Source organism: Schistocerca piceifrons, chromosome 7, assembly GCF_021461385.2.
Source record: "Schistocerca piceifrons isolate TAMUIC-IGC-003096 chromosome 7, iqSchPice1.1, whole genome shotgun sequence".
NCBI classification, from domain to species: Eukaryota; Metazoa; Arthropoda; class Insecta; order Orthoptera; family Acrididae; genus Schistocerca; species Schistocerca piceifrons.
In genome coordinates, this window is record NC_060144.1 from 2,178,058 (window position 1) to 2,198,087 (window position 20,030).

Consider the following 20,030-nt stretch of genomic DNA (forward strand, 5'->3'; position numbering starts at 1 on the left):
TACAAGCCTCGTGTGCAGCCAGGTCTGATCCACACTGCACTGCACGACCCAGCCGCCAGCCGGCCGCGACGTCCTCCGGCTGGCCGCGAGGACGGCTCCCTCGGCTGGGCTAATCCCAACCGCTGTAGGGTCCGACTGCGGCCGCAATCAGCGGAAACGAGCCGCTGTAGCGCCGACAATATGGCCCCGGGCTGCGCGGCCTCTGTGCTCCGGAGAGGAACGCACACACGAGCCGGGGGGCCGGCCGTGGTGGCCGAGCGCTCCTAGGCGCTTCAGTCTGGAACTGCGCGACCGCTGCGGTAGCAGCTTCGAATGGATGTGTGTGATGTCCTTAGGTTAGTTAGGTGTAGGTAGTTCTAATTTATAGGGGACTGAACTGATGACATCATATGTTAAGTCCCATAGTGTTCGGGTTCAAAAACGTTTTTTTCTTTTCTGGGAAGGCGGGGCGTCAGTTGCTGGGCTGCGTCGCCGTAGCCGACCAACAGGTGCCGCCCACTGCCACATCGTCGTTGAATAATAACCACGATAAGCACACGACAAAAGCAATCACGTTCAGCAGACATCACGGTAACACCGTCCAACACAACCTTTATTATCACTGATAATGACATCAATACGGTGAGGAAGGTAGTTCACAAGATTCTTCAGGTATGCCATGCCGAACTAAAGTCAGTCACTAACGATTGTAGCTATCAACCTGTGCGGTTGTTTGTTGGTAAGTTTCATCTGCTGTACCGAATACTCCCAGACGTTTTCCACCCGAGTTAGATAGGGTGATTTAGCAGACTGGTCGACGTACGAGTGTTCATCAAACGAGGAATTTATGCGTGCTCCCCTGTGAACTGGGACAGTTCCCATTTTGGAAGACAGACGTCCAGGAAATACCCGTCACGCGCCACGAAGGAATGAAAGAATAACAACTCGATTCCGAGAGTGTTTCAGTAAAGACCCTGGTTGATGTGAATTATAAAATGTTCCCGGTGAACTGAATGTTCAGACACATTTCTGGCTTACAGCCGGTTGTCGTTTAATTCATCCTACGATTTTGCGAGTGGCTACCTGCCAGTCACCTTCAGGTGAGCCTTCGAATGGTGACGAAGACTTACTAAGTACCGCAGCATATAGCGCGCTGTGAGAATTCCGCCCATACTTCTAAATCATGTTGACAGACGGACCACGGTTGCCGCTACCAGCGCCCTCGCTATTGGACCCGCGAACTCAGTTGTCAACGGGCAAGTTGACGGGCGTTTATTGCTGGGTGGTTGGCCACACGATGCAACACCAGCTGTCCTCTGCATTAGCGCACTCTGTCGTCTTCGATTAGGACAATGCGTGGAGTTCATGCTGCTCCATGCATTGTCCAACTGGTAGCCACTGTCGCGGTTCATCAGCTTCTCCGCCAGGAGTCTTTCTGCGGATTATTTAAGAAAAAAATCCCAAAAATTTGTTGCTATGGTCAGAATCGTAGTTCTTGGGACACGTCATTATTAAAGAATTCGTGGAAATGCGCCTAGCGGAAAAGCTAATAAACCGTGGTTGTGGATACCAGTTGGGGAGCACCTGGAACCCCCTTTCTCCAGGATTTGTTCTAATCGGAGACGACAGAGTGCGCCAACGGCCGCTATCAGCGGTAACACAGAGGACGGTTGAGTTCCGCAGTTCCACCAGCGAGGGCGCTGCCGCAGTGATGTGTGGCCCGTCTGTCAACTTGACATTTTGACGCATGTGCGGAACACTTGCAGCGGGCCACATATTGCGGATCGGACCAAGTCTCCGTCAGTCTTCGACGGCTCGCCTGAAGATGGATATACGACGACCGGCTGCAAGCCTGAAATTTTTATGAACACCCTGGTTCATGTTTACACTGATCTGAATGAGAGCGATCCGAATCATCACGGAACCTCCCCAGGCCTCAAACACAGACTCTACAACAATTTCGGTTAAAATTGTGACTCCGCCGTAGGAGCATCATTTGGAAAGTAGCAAAAATATCGCGATTCACCCGGCCACACTACACGCTTCCAGTCAGCTATTGTTGTGTTTCTACTGTTTGGCGTATCAAAACTGTGTCGCTATGAACGATGACCTTTTGTAACGTACCCCAACTTAAAATACCCATCGCGTGCAGCTCCCTTCGGAATGTTTTCAAAGCAACTGGTTGAGATGGACCTGCATTAACCGACATCAGCAATTTCTGTTCGATTTAAAATTGACTGTCATTTACAAGATGTTACTCTAGTTTCCGGTCCTGGTGGTTAGCATCTTTTATGACACCCGTGTTACATGGCTGTGAGTGGTAGATCAAACTCTGTAGACTAGTTGACCAGTCCGCGTTGATACACCAATACACCGACAAATCTGGCGCTTTCATTCTTGATATGGTCGTGGTCACATCCTAGCACAATAGCTTCTTAGCCGTTGGGTCACGTCTCTAAGTTGACAGATCGTACTAGCAGATTCCATACAATCGACTGACACATACAGACCATTTGACTGACATGACATATGTCACCGGTATAGGGTTACGTATAAGCCTGGCATCAGTTATGAACCATCTAGAGCGTTCTAAAGCGACCAGTGTGGTCTTTAAAAGCATTGTGTAATATTTTGACCGATGAACATGCGATCACAGATATGGGAGAGACTCGATCAATTTTTGGGTAGTAGAGGCCGAATCGTGTAACTGAACGCCCAGCGTTGAACTTATACAATTTATCAGATAGGATCAGCAGGAAAGTTCCTTCGCTGAATGACGTTCAGGAAATACAGAAAGATTCGAAGAATATTTCTCGCTCTAGGTAATGAATGTCAGCTCTCTTTACATGCGAATAAATGCAAGCAAATTTCAACAAGGGGGAGAATGAATGAGCGAGCGGTTAAAAGATTTTTGGTGAGCATTTAGAATCCAACTAGTCGTTTTAATATTCAGAGGTTAATTCAAAGAAACAATATGGTTTAGGGTGAAGATGCAAAATCAGTCCTAGAGAAGGCCAAGGGCGGACTGGCATTTGCTGGAAGGGGTCTGAGAAGTGTGTTGCATCTTTAAGGGAGTTGTCATAGATTAGCATTAGGGAATTTCTCCAGAGTTAGGAAACTGTGCTAATCAAACATGGCAGCAGACATCTAACGTATTCATGGGCGCGCTTCTAGAAACAAAACGGGTTCGTACACCAAATACAGAAGCGCTCGTAGAACTTAAGGGGGAAATCTTAAGCAGAGAGGCGACGCTATTCTCGCGTAATCCTGTTCCGTGAATTTAGGAAACCTGTAGTAGAGTGAGCACAACGGCTTTGCCACGGTTGGTACGCCGGTTCTCGCTCGGTCACCAAAGTTAAGCAACGTCGCGCCCAGTTAGTGTTTGGATGGGTGACCACCGAGGAGCAGTCTGTGCTAATCGCTGAGGGATACGCAGCCGCCAAAGAAGCATCCAACTGAAAGACCTGCCTGCATCTTTATTATCAGAGGAACAGTGTGTTACCATTCTGCTGCGACCACCCCATGTCTTGCGTAGCTGTCACGAGAACAAGTAAGATGGATTAAAAGTTAACTAATACGGTAGAAATTTTTGTATACTTAACCTCAGCAGGAGCACTTGCATTTTGAAAAGCGTACTTTTATGTGTTATTTATCAGTAAGTGTATGCAACTTAAGCGAAAATTTAATCCCCCGCTAATCAGGTAATAGTTACCTTATATTAACGTGTTTCATTATCTCGTCGCCTCTACAATATTTCTCTAACAAAAATTGTAACGATCATAATGGTAGTCAGTGAGTCCAACATTAACAGAGAAAACAAAGGAATATATCTGAATAATTATTTTTCTGTGTATTTCGCATGATACTAAACGAAACGGACGTAAGCAACATGCCAGACGGCAATACTCTGAGTATATGCCTTTTAGGCAAAAAGTTCCGATACTGATTTTATTCCTGGCGTATAAGTGACGTCAGCGCGATACCACGATGGCAGTTAGAACTAAAAGTTGTAAATAACAGGTGTGCCTTCGAACAGTCAGTTGTCGTGCTCGGCAGTCTCAAGTAATGGATGAGCGAACGTAGTGCGGCAGCAAACCTTGTCCCAGACGCCTTGACTCCAGAACAAGAATAACGAAACGTGGTAGCCTGCTGTGACTTGTCACAAATGCGAAACACATGCAATTCTTTTCTGGGAAAGTCATCACATACGACAGGATTTGATGTTATCAATGCGAGCCTACCAGAAAACGATAAAGTGCAGAAATTTACATAAAGGGTCAACACTTCGATGGCATAACAGACACTCAATCCAATGGAAGTGCGAGTTGAACGATATCCTAAAGAAAAACTTGTCTGATATTTTCACGTGGTTGTCTGAAAATTCTGCGTGTTCTACTCAAGTGCGAGGAAACAAGTTTTCTCCATATTTTGTTACTCCAGTCCTCGAACTTTCTCGAACACGAGGGGGTATGCTCTGTCCGGTTCTAAGTTTATCACGAATCGTCAAAAAATATAGCACGGCACGGGTATTGCCGCTATTCCATTTGAAAAACGTATTTGATTAATTTTTACTTGTACAACTTGGAACGGTATTTACCCACGAATCATAATTAGACTAGACAACGTGCCAACAACTCGGGCAGCAAAATAACGAACGGTAACTGAACAGTGATGCCAAATCGTTCTACATATCAGAGAATGTGTTACAGTGTTAAAATTTACAATCCAGGCTGCTGATTAGAAAGAATAACGGTGAGTGCGGTTGGCAGAGTGGATATTTTAATTGATTTCGGCGAAATATTCGGCATTCCTGAAGCGAGTGGGACGTAAAAATGCTGTACGCCGTCGGTAGGTAGGAAATGAATTTTAATTAGCGGCCGGAATGCGGCCGTCTCGCCCCACCTGGATTTCGCTCAGCCCCCGGAGGCCGAGTTTTCGTTTCCGCTCGTTACCGCCTCGCCTCGCCACAAACACGGCGCCTGCCGCCGCTGTTCCTTTTGTGACCGCTGGTGGAGGGGACTGTTCTGGAACACGCCCAGGACGCGGCCGCTGTTTGCCGAGGCGGCTGCCATCCGGGTGACAAGGCGATCGTCGCGTTGCCGTTACACCGCACGTTTTTACCCTTCGGAGTTCGGTGGAGACAGTGCCACCTCTGAGACCTACATCTCTACTTCATGTCAGTTTACAATTCCTTAAATTAAGATAATAAGGCAGAAACCATTTCCGAGTGGCAGGTGTGTTCTTGTCATATGGCTACTATGTCCACCAGGGACACTATTACATAAAATTTCTGTGTTTAAGCGACCGTGCATCCAGAACGCAAGGGGGTGGGAAAACGTATGCTGCTGGTCGTGCATGTCTCACTCTGGTGCAGGTCCTACCAGAGTGACGGGGATGCAGCCAGCAGCCAGTGCGCGTTGTTCTGGTGCTGAGAGGACGTCAGCTGAGGTTATGGCCAAGTGCGGCGGGCCAGCAAGCTCCGTCCGCACCTTCTCTCCTCACTGCGCTCCGCTTCATTGGCAGTTCGCCCAAAGCTACTTTCCGTGTGGTTATGGTCTGCCGCATGTCAAATATGAAAAACAGTAGTAGATGACGAGCAACTAGCCGAGAGATCAACGATCAGAGTTCGTTCATTATGTGACTACCGGAAGTTGTTAGAGCCCTTTGACGTTACCTAGGGTGAACTGGATGAATTCGAGCTAGCTTTTCAGTCTCGAGCCATCTGTCACCATCGGAAATACGGCGTAAAAATGTGTCCTTAAAGAGTACCACAAGATTCACAATAATCCTGAGCTATCCATACATAATGACATAGCCGACCTAGATATGCAAAATTAGTATCAAGAAGGCCAGCACTGTTAAAGAATTGATGAACTCGAATTCTGATGCTCACATTATCTAGCAAGAGCACAGCCCACCACAAAGTGAAAGTTTCACCATTACAGAGAACCCTCCTGGTTTCACCCAATCATACAAGACGCGTATGACATTAAACTGAATATGTGTTGATCATTGATGTTGACGAACTAAAAGTAGATATATATGGAGATGGTATCAGATACCATCTCATATATAGTTACAGCTAACGAGCTATTGGCCTTCCTCTTCTATGCGGATGCACACGCATTGCCCGAACTCTTACGGGACTCGGTCAGATTGTCTGCCGCCAGTAATGAGTGTAGTGGGCAGGGGCACTACGAATGTAGTGTACGGGATTAAGTTGGAAATGTGGGTCTCACGAGGAGCGTGCAAGGGATAAATCCCGGCAGTCGCACTATCTTCTGTGCCCTCAGTGGCTCGGCTGGATAGAGCATCTGCCGTGTACGCAGGAGATCCCGGGTTCGAGTCCCGGTCTGGGCACACATTTTCAACTGTCCCCGTTGATGTATATCAACGCCTGCCGATAGCTTAGGGTCTTAATTTAATTATCATTTCAATTGAAAGAAGGGTAAATCAGAATGTGACTGGTGTTTGTTGCAGGATTCTAGCGCGAGTCGGTAAGTTTAAACACCGACACTTGTCTGTGCCTTCAACATGCGTAGTTGCTATGTACGATGTTATTATATTTGCTTACAGTATGGTTGTGTGTTTCTCGAGTGCATTGCGACACGCTAATCAGTTAATGCGATAGTCCTACAGTGAGCGACAGTCTACACAGTACGTTGTGAGTGGGCGATGAGATGTACCAAAGCAGAAGAAGGTGACATGCTCGTGGTGTATAGACAGTGTAGGAAGAATGCAGTTTTTCTTGTACAGTATGTGCGACAATATATCCTAATAGACGTCAACCATGTCGGCATTTATTTATCAACCTCTTCAACCAGTTATGTGAAATTGGTAATGTAACACCTAGACAACGTAACAGAAAGATACAAGTGACGACACTTGCAGTTGATTTGCGTGTTAGCTCCACATAATCAGATGAGGCACTGTGATGAGTCAAGCAAGTGTCCTAGGCTTTCTCCATCGATATAGGTTTCACCCCTATCACATCTCTCTTCATAAAGAATTGCATGGAAAGGATTATGAGAATCGTGTTAACTTCTATACATGGACATTAAGACAGCATACTCCAGATCTGTTCTGCAACTTGTGTAGTGATGAAGCCACATTTAACACTCACCGCCAAGAAAACCACCGAAACATGAGCTATAGGTCTGTTGATAATTACTGTTGCCTTCGTCAAAGGGAACGTCATCGTCCATGGAGTGTAAACGTGTGATGTGGTATAATGAACCATCAGACCATAGAACCGTTTTTCATAGACGGAATACTGAACGTGCACAAATATCATGGCCTCCTAACAGAGCATCTTCGACGTTCCTCTGCAGACTAGGAGGAACATGCGGTACCAACGTGATGGCTGTCCAGCCCATAGTCCACCAAGTAGTGGGGCACGTCTCCACGTATTCTTTCCAAATTTCTGGATTGGATGCAGAGGACCTCTACTTTGGCCTTGACAACTGTAGACTTATTTCAGTGGGGAAAGCAGAAAGACGATGTCTACAACGACATACCAGTAACATCTTATGATATTCGACGGAGTATTACTGCTGTTCGTTCTGACATCTTCGCCGAAATGCTAGCGTGTATGCAGCAATCGTTCCATACCTGACTGGAAGCATGTATTTCTGCTGATGGTGGTCATCTCAAACACAACTAGTTTCTGGTTAGAATGCAAATACGTAGTTTATGCACTTGTACTGTTTTTAGTGTATGCTACCACAGGCACTGTAGAAGTGTCAGTGTAGGAACTTAACGAAAATACGATATATCGTAAAATACTCGTGCTGGAATCCTGCAACAAACACCACTCACATTATAACTAAGAACAATTTTATCTTGTTAATGTCAGTAGGCACTGTTCCTTTTAAAAAGCATATATTTGCACAATAAATACACTTTCTAAATATTATTACAATACCTCGATCAGCTACTACTAGCGCATAACTACCAGTTCATTCTGTGAAAACAAACACATCAATAGCACGTTTCGTTTCCGCAATATTTGCGGTGCAAGTTTTATGTGCTTCACCATGTGTATGTAAATGACGACGTATACCATACAATAAATAAATACATACGAAAAAGGAAAAATACAAGGTGGAGGGGAGTGGTGATACTGGTAATCGCAAGAAAAAGGGCAGATACTCCCTCTGTCGATGGTATTGCTGTGGGAAATGGAATTAATCTGTATCGCCGGACAGGGGTGGGGGAGGGGAGGTGACAGGGAGGGGATCGTCGTACGAGGATGATCCGTTTTAGATCACGGGGGAACGTAATTTCTGAGGGTGTTAATTAGGAAGATACGCTGCGCCATGTCTTACAACAAGAGAGGAGGAGGGTTTCGGGAATAGCGTGCTCGCTGGAGGTGAGAAGCGACATTTTGTGAGATTGTGTATCGCCACAGGTTGAGATAGGCAGAGAGGGGGCGGCAAGCAGTGGAGCCGCGGGCTGGCAACTTGGGACGTCGCGGCAGCGGCGGCTCGCGAGCCTCGTCGCTGATGGCGACGAGGCGCTGCAGTGGCGCTCCGGTGCTGGCGCGTCGCAGGGCCGATGTCACGCGGCGCGGGGAAGCGGGGGCGGTGGCGGGGGCGGGGGCGGGGACAGGGTGGCCGTGGCAGAGGCGCACTGGCGGCGGGAGAAGCGGGCGGGGTACACGCCGTCGCTGTTTGCAGGCAAATGTGTGCGGCAAAGTTCTCTCTCCAAACGTCTTGTACGAGTGATAGTAATAAAGGTTTATCAAACACCACGAAAAAAACCAATCGCGTAATTAACTACCTGTTTGTTCGCAGGTACATTCAGCAGTCTTACGCCACACTTCCGTAGCATGCCGCTAGGGGAGCCAAAACAAAACGACTGAGCAGATCTTCGCTCTATCAGCGATCCACGCCACCTTGTTTTGGCTCCTCTGGCAGCGTTCTAGGATCGAGTACGTTCACACAACTTCTTGCAGGAACTGAAGTAATTGTGACGTAAAGGCGCAGTGAAGGCGACCAGAAACGGGGCTGTCGATTTGCCATTTGCTATGGCGCCGAATTGATGTTTATGGATGTGGTAGTGACAGGACAATCTCACAGGTGTCGAGAGAACTCTCTACACGAATGTCTCTGCGGTTCGCAACGTACGAAATATTTGTGATAGGAAAGGATACGAAAATTACTGCTCATCGTTTTACTCGCAGCAATTTAAGCTGTTCTCTTAGATTCCTGCCTAACACCACATTCAGAAATCACTACATATTCGGAAACAAAGAGCCAAATATTTGTGAGAAGAATGAATATGTATTTTATTACTGATCGTTTCAGTTGTAAAAATGTAAACTGTTCTCTTAGGTTCCTGCCTAACCACACACACACACACACACACACACACACACACACACACACACACACACACACAAACACACAGAAATCACCACATATTCGGAAATAAACAGCCAAATATTTATTTCATCGTTCGTTCTCTGATCAGACGGAAATGTTAATTAACATCGAATATTGGAGGAAATACTTGTATTACATTCATAACAAAGTCACTGAATATGTTAACAACGCTAAGATTAAAATTAAAGAAATTAGCATGCAATGGAGTACGAACCCACTTCCTCTAACTCCATAAACCAAGACATTAACCGCTACGCTTCTACTTAGTCACCTGGGCTTTGTTTCTTGTCTCGGTTGTCATAATACCTCTTGAAGTCTTATCTCGCTGATGATTTCTTAACTGACGTCTTTGTGATACTTTTCAATGCCGCTTTGCTTTGAAAAGGCGTACTTCGGTACACACACTAAAAAGATAACGATTAATCGAAGGTCATATAGAAGGGCTTTCCAACGCGCTCACATAAGTTGAAAGTCGAAAGCCCACTAGTGTGGCGTTGCGGTCGGGAACGCCTGTATAATACAACAAGTATCGATTACTGCTTCTACAATATAAGGTCAACAAGATATAAGTGAGTTTGAACGTGGTGTTATAGTCGGCGCACGAGCGACGGGACACAGCATCTCCGAGATAGCGATGACTTGAGGATTTTCCCGTATCAGTATTTCACGAATGTACCGTCAATATTAGGAATCCGGTAAAACATCAAATCTCCGACCTCGCCGCGGCCGATCTGACAGGTAACATGTACGTAAGCATCCTGTCTGATCACCTCCATCTATTCATGTTCATTGTGGATTCCGACGGACTTGGGAAATTCCAGCAGGACAATGAGACACTCTACACGTCCAGAATTGCTACAGTGTGGCTCCACGAACGCTCTTCTAACTTTAAACACTTCCTCCAGCCGCCAGGCTCCCCAGACACGAACATTGTAGAGGATATCTGGGATGTCTTGCTGTTCAGAAGAAATTTCCACGCCCTCGTACTCTTACGGATTTCTGGACAGCCCTTCAAGATTCATGGTGTGAATTCCGTCCAGCACTACTTCAGACGTTAGTCGAGTCCATGCCACGTCGTGTTGCGGCACTTGTGCGTGCTCGCGGGGACCCTACAAGATATTAGGCCTGTGGAACAGTTTCTTTGGGTTTTCAGTGTAAATGTTTCCATCTACAAGGTAGGTGTCCGATTAGAATTGGTACTTAATGAGTTGTGGAAAGTTTTAGTTACAATTGAAACTGCGACCAAAATTTCCACAAATCCTGACGAATAAATAAGTGATGTCAGCGCAGTAACAAATGGGAATTCGACCAGTCGGCTGTAGTGGAAGCAACGTTGTTGTGTCACAAATCGTTGTGGAGCAACATCTGTAAATCAAGTGTTCAAGGCGTTCTTCAGAAAGTTTTGAAGAAGAGGAAAGTGCGTGCAGAGTTGATCTCGCGCACTGGGACATCCGCACAAGAACAACGACGCGTCGATGCCTACCGTGACTTGACTCAAATGGAAAAGACGAACAATTCTTTTCTGGAAATATCGTCACGGTTGAGGAGACTTGGTGTTTACGAACCTACCTCAAAATGTCAACGTGCATGAATTCACATAATCACTCAACGATTTGACTATACCAGCTACATTCAAGCTAATGTGACGGGGGACTTGAACGACATCCCAAAGAAGGTCTTTTCTGACAGTTCCACACGGTTGTACAAATGATATGTGTGTTGTACTAAAGTGAGGGAGACTATGTAGAACAGTAGAAGCGTTAAAACCACCATCTTACGGTTCCTTTATCATTTATTAACCTAGTCTCGAAACTTTTCGGACAGACGTGTTATATCTACGTCTGTACATACATTCTGAAAATCATTTTATTATAGATGAGGTATGGGATTTAGCACCATTGATAACTCACGCCTTTTTGTTTCATTCACAGATAAGGCGAGGGATAATGATTATGTAGTGAGGTGAGGAAAGCCGTGCGGTACCTCCAAGTAGCGTGTCGGACCTTCTTTTGGCTAGCGTAGTGCAGCAACTCGACGTGTCATTCATTCCACAATTCAGTGGAGGTCCCGTGCAGAAAAACTGAGCCACGCTGCCTTTACAGCCGGCTATAATTGATGAGGTGTTGCCGGTGCAGGATTTTGTGCACGAACTGACCTGTCGATTGTGTCCCGTAAATGTTCGAGGGCATTCATATCGGGTGGTCGGAATGGCCAAATCACTCGCTTGAACTGTCCAGAACGCTCTTCAAACCAATCACGAACAACGGTGGCCCGGTCACATGGCGCATTGTCACCCATAAGAGTTCCATCTGTCCTTGGGTACACGATAGCCGTGAATGGTTACAAATGGCCTCCAAGTAGTCGAACATAACCGCTTCCAGTCAACGACCCGTTCAGTTGGACCAGGGAACGCAGTCCATTACATGTAAACAGAGCTCACAGTATCGGTCTGACAACTTGGCTCCACGACTTCGTGCGATCTGCGCCACAGTCCGACCCTACCATCAGCGTTACCAAAGGAAACCTGGACCAGGCAGCGGCTTCCCAGTCGCCTACGGCCCAACAGAGCCCAGGTGAGGAGTTGCACGTGACATCGTGCTGTTGGCGAAGGCACTCGCCTCGCTCCTCTGCTGCCACAGCCCATTAACGCCAAATTTCGCCGCAGCCCTAACGGGTACTTTCGTCGCACGTCCCACATTGATTTCTGCGGTTATTGCACGCAGCGTTGCTTGTCTGTTAGCACTGACAACTCTACCCAAAAGCCGCTGCTCTCGGTCGTGAAGTAAAAACCCATCGACCACTGCGTAGTCCGTGGTGAGAATTAGTGCCTGAAATTTTGTATGCTCGGCGCAATCTTGACTGCGGATCTCGAAGTACTGAAATCCCTAACGATTGTCGATACGGAATGTCCCATGAGTTTAACTCCAACCAGCGTTCCGCGTTCCAAGTCTGTTAATTCGCGTCCTGCAGTAGTAATCAGGCCGGAAACCTTTTCACATGAATCACGTGAGTACAAATGACAGCTCCGTCAGTGCGCTGACCTTTAATACCTTGCGTACGCCACACTGCATATTGCTAGCCTCGTACTTTTGTTAGCTCAGTGTATGTTCACCTTTGTGTTATGTTGTCCTTACAGTCCTCAGAAGAGAATTACATTGGGGACAGTAGAATCGTTCTGCAGCGTTTCGGAAATGGCCGTTCTCTAAAATTTCTCACTATCGTTGGCGAAAAGACGTCTTCCTACCCCAAATGATTCCCATTTAAATTCGGGGCCCATTTCTGCAACAACCTCGCACTGATCGAATCGATGAGTAACAAATTTCGCAGCGTGCCTCAGAATTTTTCAAATTTCGCCATTACTCTACCAAGATGGGGATCCAAAACATTCGAGCAGTGCTTCTGAATGAATAGCACAAGTTTTGTATACTCGGCGTCTTAAATCGGACGGCTGCAGGAATCTCCCAATAACCCTATGCCGACCTTTTTCTTTCCGCATAACTGCCCTTGTGTGCTCGTTTCATCTCATGTCGTTTTGTAACGTTACGTCTAGACTCAGTCAAACAGCATACCATTAATGCTGTATTCAAACATTACAGGAATGTTCTTCTTTCTCAACAAACAGCACGCTGCCATTCATCGCATCATATAGGTAATAAGTCCAGTTTATCCTGAATTCCCCCCACAGTCACGCAAAGACTTCTCGTATACGACAGGAATAACTACAAACAGTCTCCGTCTGCTGCTCAACCTATCTCACAAATCGTTTATGTAAATGAGAAATAAGAGCTGCACCATTCCACTTCCGAACCTCTTCCAGTGTTACGTTCCTTGATGATAATGCTTGCTGTAGAAGGAAAGGGACTGGGGTTTAGCATTAAAAAGGTTTCCTAACCAATCACCCGTGTAAACTGTTATATAGGCTCCGAGCTCTACTGCGTAATTAACTAGACTGTGAATCAACCACAACATGTGTAATTAACATCTTGTATTACTGACACGCAATGAAAATGCGCCGTTTTAGAAATGAGGCTATAATATACAGGCGTTGCTCAGTACTGGAAGACTTGAGCATTCGTTATAAGTGACATGGAAATGGTGATTTATTGCAATGCTTATGATGCGAAAAATGTAACATATTAATCGGAAAAATCAGTACTATGTTCATTTAGGTTGTGAACCTTTTTAGGAATTTTGCACACTTTAAATTTTTTTAACGCAGCTTCAAAGCCTCCTTCTTGCCTAACGTCCGTATATTGTGTGCCAGTTAAGAGTGTCGTTCGCTCCTTTACTTTTATTATTACCTCCAAGAGAAAAGAAGGTAAATTTCCTGTAACTTTCTTTGTGTTAATAAAGGGTCTTCTTCCACGATAGAGTGTTTCATGCTAGAAAAAGATGAGTTGTTGGAAGCACATAAAGTAATTATCTCTCAATTATAGAAGATGCAACATTTCAGAAGAAGCAGAGAGTTCCTTTTTCCTTTATTTTCTTCGAGAAACAGCCATCAGAATTTAGTGAGAAACGCTATGCACATACAGAACTGTTCACAGTTCGAGAACAGCTCAAATATCTCCTCCGAATGTCTAAAAATCAACTTATTCAATGGAGCTGTTTGAACGGATAATGGAACTTCGTTTGCTATCCATTTCGATAGCACATCAGAGCTGGTCGCCTAAAATGTAGGTCGCGTCCATACAGGTAGAGTAGCTTAGCACCAAGCTACTTCTCTCGTATAGACTGTATAATTCGCCCAGATTTTTCTGTCTTGTTTTTCTTTAATGAAATTTCTATGTTTTTCACAAATTGTCACACCTTTTAAACTTTTCACGCTAATTACGGCCATAGGAGCATGGTATTTTCCGAACGTGCTTCTCACCGAAAGGATTCTGGTAGCTGGAGTCCGAGGTTTTTGTTAATCATGCTTTATGAGTTTTTGTACTGATAGTGCCATAAAAACTTTCATCTTCTGACACACATTTCTTCATATCTAACCAACAAATCAAACACCAGTTTTCAATGATGTAAGTACTTCTTTAATAATGATTTTTTAAAAATAAATTTCACCCGCTATTTTATCCCCTTAGAGGTTGAATTTTCAAAATTGCTTGAACGCTTATGTTTTCATTTGCAAACGAGAAGCCTATTTTAATAGACTTATCTCTAAAAATTCTTTCGCAATTAAATATTTTCATAAAATTCCTATTTCACCTTCTTAGAGTTTGAAATTCCAAAAACTGTGAAACATGTATTTTCTTTATCTATAACCGAGAAACCAATTACAAATTTTCAGTGATTTAGCTTCAAATATGCTTTCGTAATGAAGTATTTTCATAATATATTTCATGCACTATTTCAGCTTCTTAACCGGTTGTATTTTCGGAAAGAAAGAGGCACTTATTTTTTTATATCTAAGCGAGAAGTCAAATAACAATTGTGATAGATGTAGTTTTAAAAGCACTTTAGTAATTCTTTACTAATGGTTGGCATTCAGAACATGTTTCATCCGTTATTTCACTCCCATAGCGGCTAAATTCCAAAAAATGCGGAATCACATATTTCTTTATTTCTGTCCGAGAAACCAAACACCAATTTTCGCAGCTCTAGCTTCAAAAGTGCCTGAATAGTGACGTCTTTTCAAAAAACCTTTCACCCTTTAGTATTGGAATGTAAAACAATGTCTTTTGAAACGACGCCTATAGTATAACATCAACACTCTCTCCAAATTTCAAGTTTCTCCCCTTAGCGGTTTGGGCTGGGCGATGATGATTGGAACGGTCACGACACTGCCTTTCACATGTACAGGTTACTGCGTTCAAAAAGTACAAACCTCGTATACCAAAACAAAGACAGACTGATGACTGAGGAAGAAAATGTACTTGTGACGAGGATCAAGAGGCAGGTGCGAATTTCAGGAAAACAACGACACTCTTCAAGAGAAGTAATAAACAGATGAAGGAGAAATTTAGTTCTGGAATGTTGCTTTTATCACGGAGCCTGTCCGCTATGAAAGGAAAACTGTTTACGATGAGTTACAGATCTTTTCTGTATAAATGGAAAACGTGTGAGCTGAAACACCGATTTACTCTCCGTACTTATGGCTAGTGCGTAGTGGGTGCAGTAGCAAGTGCGAATAGGACGACTAGGTGAAGCCAGACGACCCCTATGTTGGAAAGAGGCAAGTTCCATTCACTACGTTCTTCTAGTCTAGAGAATCATTGCGCCACGCTTTTTCAGTCACAGTTGGTTCGTTGTGTTGGCAGATGAAGTTAAGAGTCCTAACTAAAGTGAGAAAGACTCGCGTCTTTGCAAGGTACCAATTATCTCAGTACTTATTTCTGTTCTCTAAACAATGAGCAGTCTAGATGACGCCTTTTATTAGTATCGCCACTTTCGGCCGAAACGAGTCGTACCAATAAAATACTTGATCTAAATGGTACTTTGGTTACAAAATAACAATACAGTGTTATTGTTTGTCCCGGCGATACAATACCATCGTTCTGAACACTAAATTTTGTAACTTGACATTTGTGTGTAAAGTACTACATTTTTCAGCCTAACTAGGATACGATTACATTCAATGTATTTATTAAATTCATAATTTTTAATTGAAAATACACAGAGTGTTCCAACAGAAATTGCCAATATTCAAGGTCATGACAGGAACGATCATTTGAAGGAAAAAAATCTTCATGTGGACATATGCCCCATTCTGAGTGCTATCCGATGTAGAACACTATAAATTGTTATTTATTTTCTGTATTGTCGAATACATTGTCAGGTTTCTTTTTGTGTCGTCGTTGCCACTGCAGATTCTTGTACCATGGGAAGCAAGAAGAGGACGTTGTCTGGTGGCTGGTGTGCACTTTCTTCAACACAACCGCACTGTATTAACAGGGCTCTTTGTCTATCAGAACTAGGAGCTACTGATCTTAAGCTAGTTGTTGTGGTACAAGTTCTTCCATAGTTCTTAGTCCACGTTAGCCTCACTGCCGGTGAAGTACAAGTGCTGCTATGTGGACTGCTCTGGTCGCCAGGTACTGTCTCACTGTGAACTGGATACAGTGACTCCTCCTGCGGCTGTGATTGGCTGCACCCTCAGGTCCGCGGGTGGCGATCTAAATACTTGCGGGCGAGAGGGAGTTGCGGCGCGTTTCTTGCGAGTCTGTCATTGGCCCCTCTCCTGATGGGAGTGCTTGCTTTAGCGCATACTATCGATTTTCTCGACCTCTTTGCCGACCGGTGTGCTGGCGACAGTTTACGCCAACAAAACGTTTACACATGTGCAACAGTTAGTAAACAATGCAACATGCATTTTACAAGTTTTCTGGATGTAATGTTCTTCATACACATGTTGGGGGACATTGATAAGGCTGTTAGGAGAACCACACCTCCCAAATCAGACAATGTTGTTGTTGCGGTTACTGCACAGGTTCTTGAATTACACATTCAGAAGAAAAATGAAAACTTGAAAGACTATTTGTTTCACGCAAAGTACTGAAAACTTTGGTAAACACTCTACAATCAGGAATCTTACGTGTCAGAAAGCGCTGACAGTATTCTTCGACAGCACCAGGATCACTACCACACAGAAGCGCTAATCATACACTGTAACTGCAATTCCTGCATTAGCATAGATGTGTGGAAGTTTAGCCAACGCATATATAAAGTCACTTCACTGATGATCCTCTCTGATACATTCGTAATCCATCGCATTACTTCACTGACAACACGCTATGGACAACAGCGCGTTCATAGGGCTACTTTAGTGGCAGAAAGACATCAGGAACAAGGAGGTTGAGAGCAATCAGACAGGTTGGGTTAGAAGAAAATATCAAAGAGGTTCAGTATTCTATCTCGAAAAATACTGGAGATAGGGAGTACGTCCACATGAAGGTTTTTTCTTCAAATGCTCGTTTCAGTCATATCCATGAATGGTGACCGTTCGTCCCAGGACACCCTTTATTACACATACCAGGTTAGCAACGAAAAATAACAGCAACGAATAAAAATATGTCAAAGTATTAGAGGCATGAAAGGAAAACATTACAAAATATATCAGTGAAAATGGATGACATGCAGTACAAATATCAGTACCCACTTAAAAAGTGGCATCAAAGCACATTACAAGGCAGTAAAAAATTTTTGCCTCTAGGTAGCGTCAACGGAAATTACAAATTAAACAATAAATACAGAGTCTGACTTGTTTCCGGATGCGTTTACCTTTATGTGTTTTTTTGTTTGGCCAGTTATGGGGCCGCATTCCTGTCGAATGTTTTTATACATAACAAGTATCTCTTAATAATGTCATGAAAACTGTTTTAGAGATTTCTGATATTAGTGCATTCACAGCATACTTTGCGTATTAAGTTTGCAGTGTACATGTCTGTAACTTCAACTGAGACCACGCGGAGGTGACAGTTTATCTCCCCGTAATGTGCTTATCAGAACAACTAAAACTGCATGCGTAATATTTAATTGCCTCGAATACACGGAGTGTATCAGAATTAGTTACGGAAACTGACAGGATTAAATTATACCACAACAAAAGCAAAATGTAATAGATAATGTGGTCAAAAAATTAGCGGGTTGCGAAATAATTACGAATGTGAGGTTGCTAACCAACGAATTCAGTATGAACCACTGTCCTAGTTAGTCCCAATGTACTTTAAATCTAATTGGGTGCAGATTTTACTCATGGAACAGGGTTTGGAATGTTGCAAAAGTCTCATGAGGCACCAACACATTTTGCGACGATATGGTACAAGATGGGATGGTAGAGCAGGGTCTGTAGTTTGCCTTGCATTGTTACCTGAGCTCAATCCTGCGAATATTCTTACTAGGGATATCGCAGAATGTTCAAATGTACGTGAAATTTTATGGGACTTAACTGTTAAGGTCATCAGTCCCTAAGCTTACACACTACTTAACCTAAATTATCCTAAGGACAAACACACACACACCCATGCCCGAGGGAGGATTCGAACCTGAGACCGCTCGGCTAATCCCGCGCAGCTGGGATATCGCAGAAGGGAAGCGAGCAGCACTACCTGTGATACAATAGAAGAACTACAGCAGCGAGCTGTACGGTCTTGTGAAGATTTCCGAGATGATCCAGGGACATCTGAAAGATTTCGTAACTCTCTGCCGAGACGAATGCGGTATTGCATACAAATGCGAAGACGACACGTGTGACCAGTAAATTGCAACACGTAACTTGCTGAAGCAGTGTCGTCCTTCTTTTTAAATTTGGTCATGGATGTAATTTCAACACAACTGGATGGGTAATTAATCAAAAAGTTTACATTTCAACTAATTTTGTGCCAGCTAGGACAATATTTCAGAATAAGGTCAGTGACAGCTCGTAACCACATTTTCAGAATAATTATCCAAACAACTCGTTTGTAGAATCGTGTTCAGAGGAAAGTTTTTGATTTTGTTGTGGTATCTTTTCAACCGTGTCAATTTTTGCTACTGCTATACTCTGTAGTGGGTGATTAAAAAAGAATGAACAGATTACAGTTCTTTATTACCGACAAACTATAAAAGATAGAAACTGGTTGCGAATGTCACTGGATAGAGAAAGGTTCAAAGTTTTGCCACACCTATGCTGTGTTTGTTTGTAGCAACATGGCAACTACACCACAAGAGAAATCATTTTCTGTGTTGGAATTCACGAGAAGTCAATCCACTGTTCAAGCGCTACGTTTATTCGATTCAGCTATAACTCACCTCTGCACAAGCAGATTTATGACTGGAATGCAAAATTCTTGTGCAAATTCGTGTGCAAATGGAGGGGCATTGGTCGACCACGGGCGTCTGATGAGAAGGTGGAAGGTTCCCGATAAGCCCTCGGAAGTGCGCGAGACAGCCGGGTCAGCAGCTTCAACTTCCTCAAACACGGTGGGTTGTGTTCCGGACAACGCCTGCTTACGAACCTCTGCAAGTTGCAGCTACTGCACCAACTACGTCCCAGCGACCAGCTACAAGGTACGAATTTCACAGTTCATTTCTCCAGGGTGTGGCAGAGGACACTTTCTCCGAACAACTCGTCTTTTCGGACGAAATCGATATTCCATCTACAGGGTAAACCAAAACACCATAATGTAAGAATTTGCGAGTCTCAAATCCGGCCGCCGTCATCGAACATGAAAGGGACTCATCGAAACTGAGTTTGTTTTGTGCTGTTTCTGTCGACAAAGTTTTTTATTTACGGAGGAGACTGACAGGAATGTCGTCCCTGGACACGTTGCGCTGTTTCCTCAATGGTTATCTTTTTATACATGACGGCTATATAAAAGACTGAGTCTTTGTTACATATACGGCAGCTGCTATTCAACAACTGAGAAATCTAATTATTGAAGTCAATAAAGAAGGACCTGTTGATTCGTGTGTGGAATGAAGTGGACTACCGTTTCCATCTTTACCGAGCAACGCATGGTGCTCATTTTGAGTTCACGGTATACCGTCTGTGCGAACATGAAACTTTGAACCTTCCTCTGTCCAGTGCGCAATGTCTTTTTATCTTTCATAGTTTCACTGCGATAAACTACTGAAAATTAGTCTTTTTATGTGGATCACGCTTTATATTCGACTATTCTAACGACACACTTTAAAAGATCTCTCTTTTCTTGGTGTTCAGTAATTTTTGGTCTCATCACCAGTCTGTGT

The 20,030-nt window shown here is 44.1% G+C and overlaps 1 protein-coding gene across 1 annotated transcript in view; it reads left to right on the forward strand.

The window, feature by feature from the left end:
* Positions 1 to 5,334: 5,334 nt before the first annotated feature.
* LOC124804968 (homeobox protein Hox-A13-like) overlaps positions 5,335 to 20,030 on the forward strand; it is a 41,788-nt gene continuing 27,092 nt past the window's right edge. The window contains exons 1-3 of the mRNA XM_047265359.1: positions 5,335 to 5,427; positions 8,390 to 8,657; positions 11,297 to 11,327. Of these exons, the coding sequence (XP_047121315.1) occupies positions 5,335 to 5,427; positions 8,390 to 8,657; positions 11,297 to 11,327 (392 nt within the window). The remainder of the gene's footprint in view (positions 5,428 to 8,389; positions 8,658 to 11,296; positions 11,328 to 20,030) is intronic.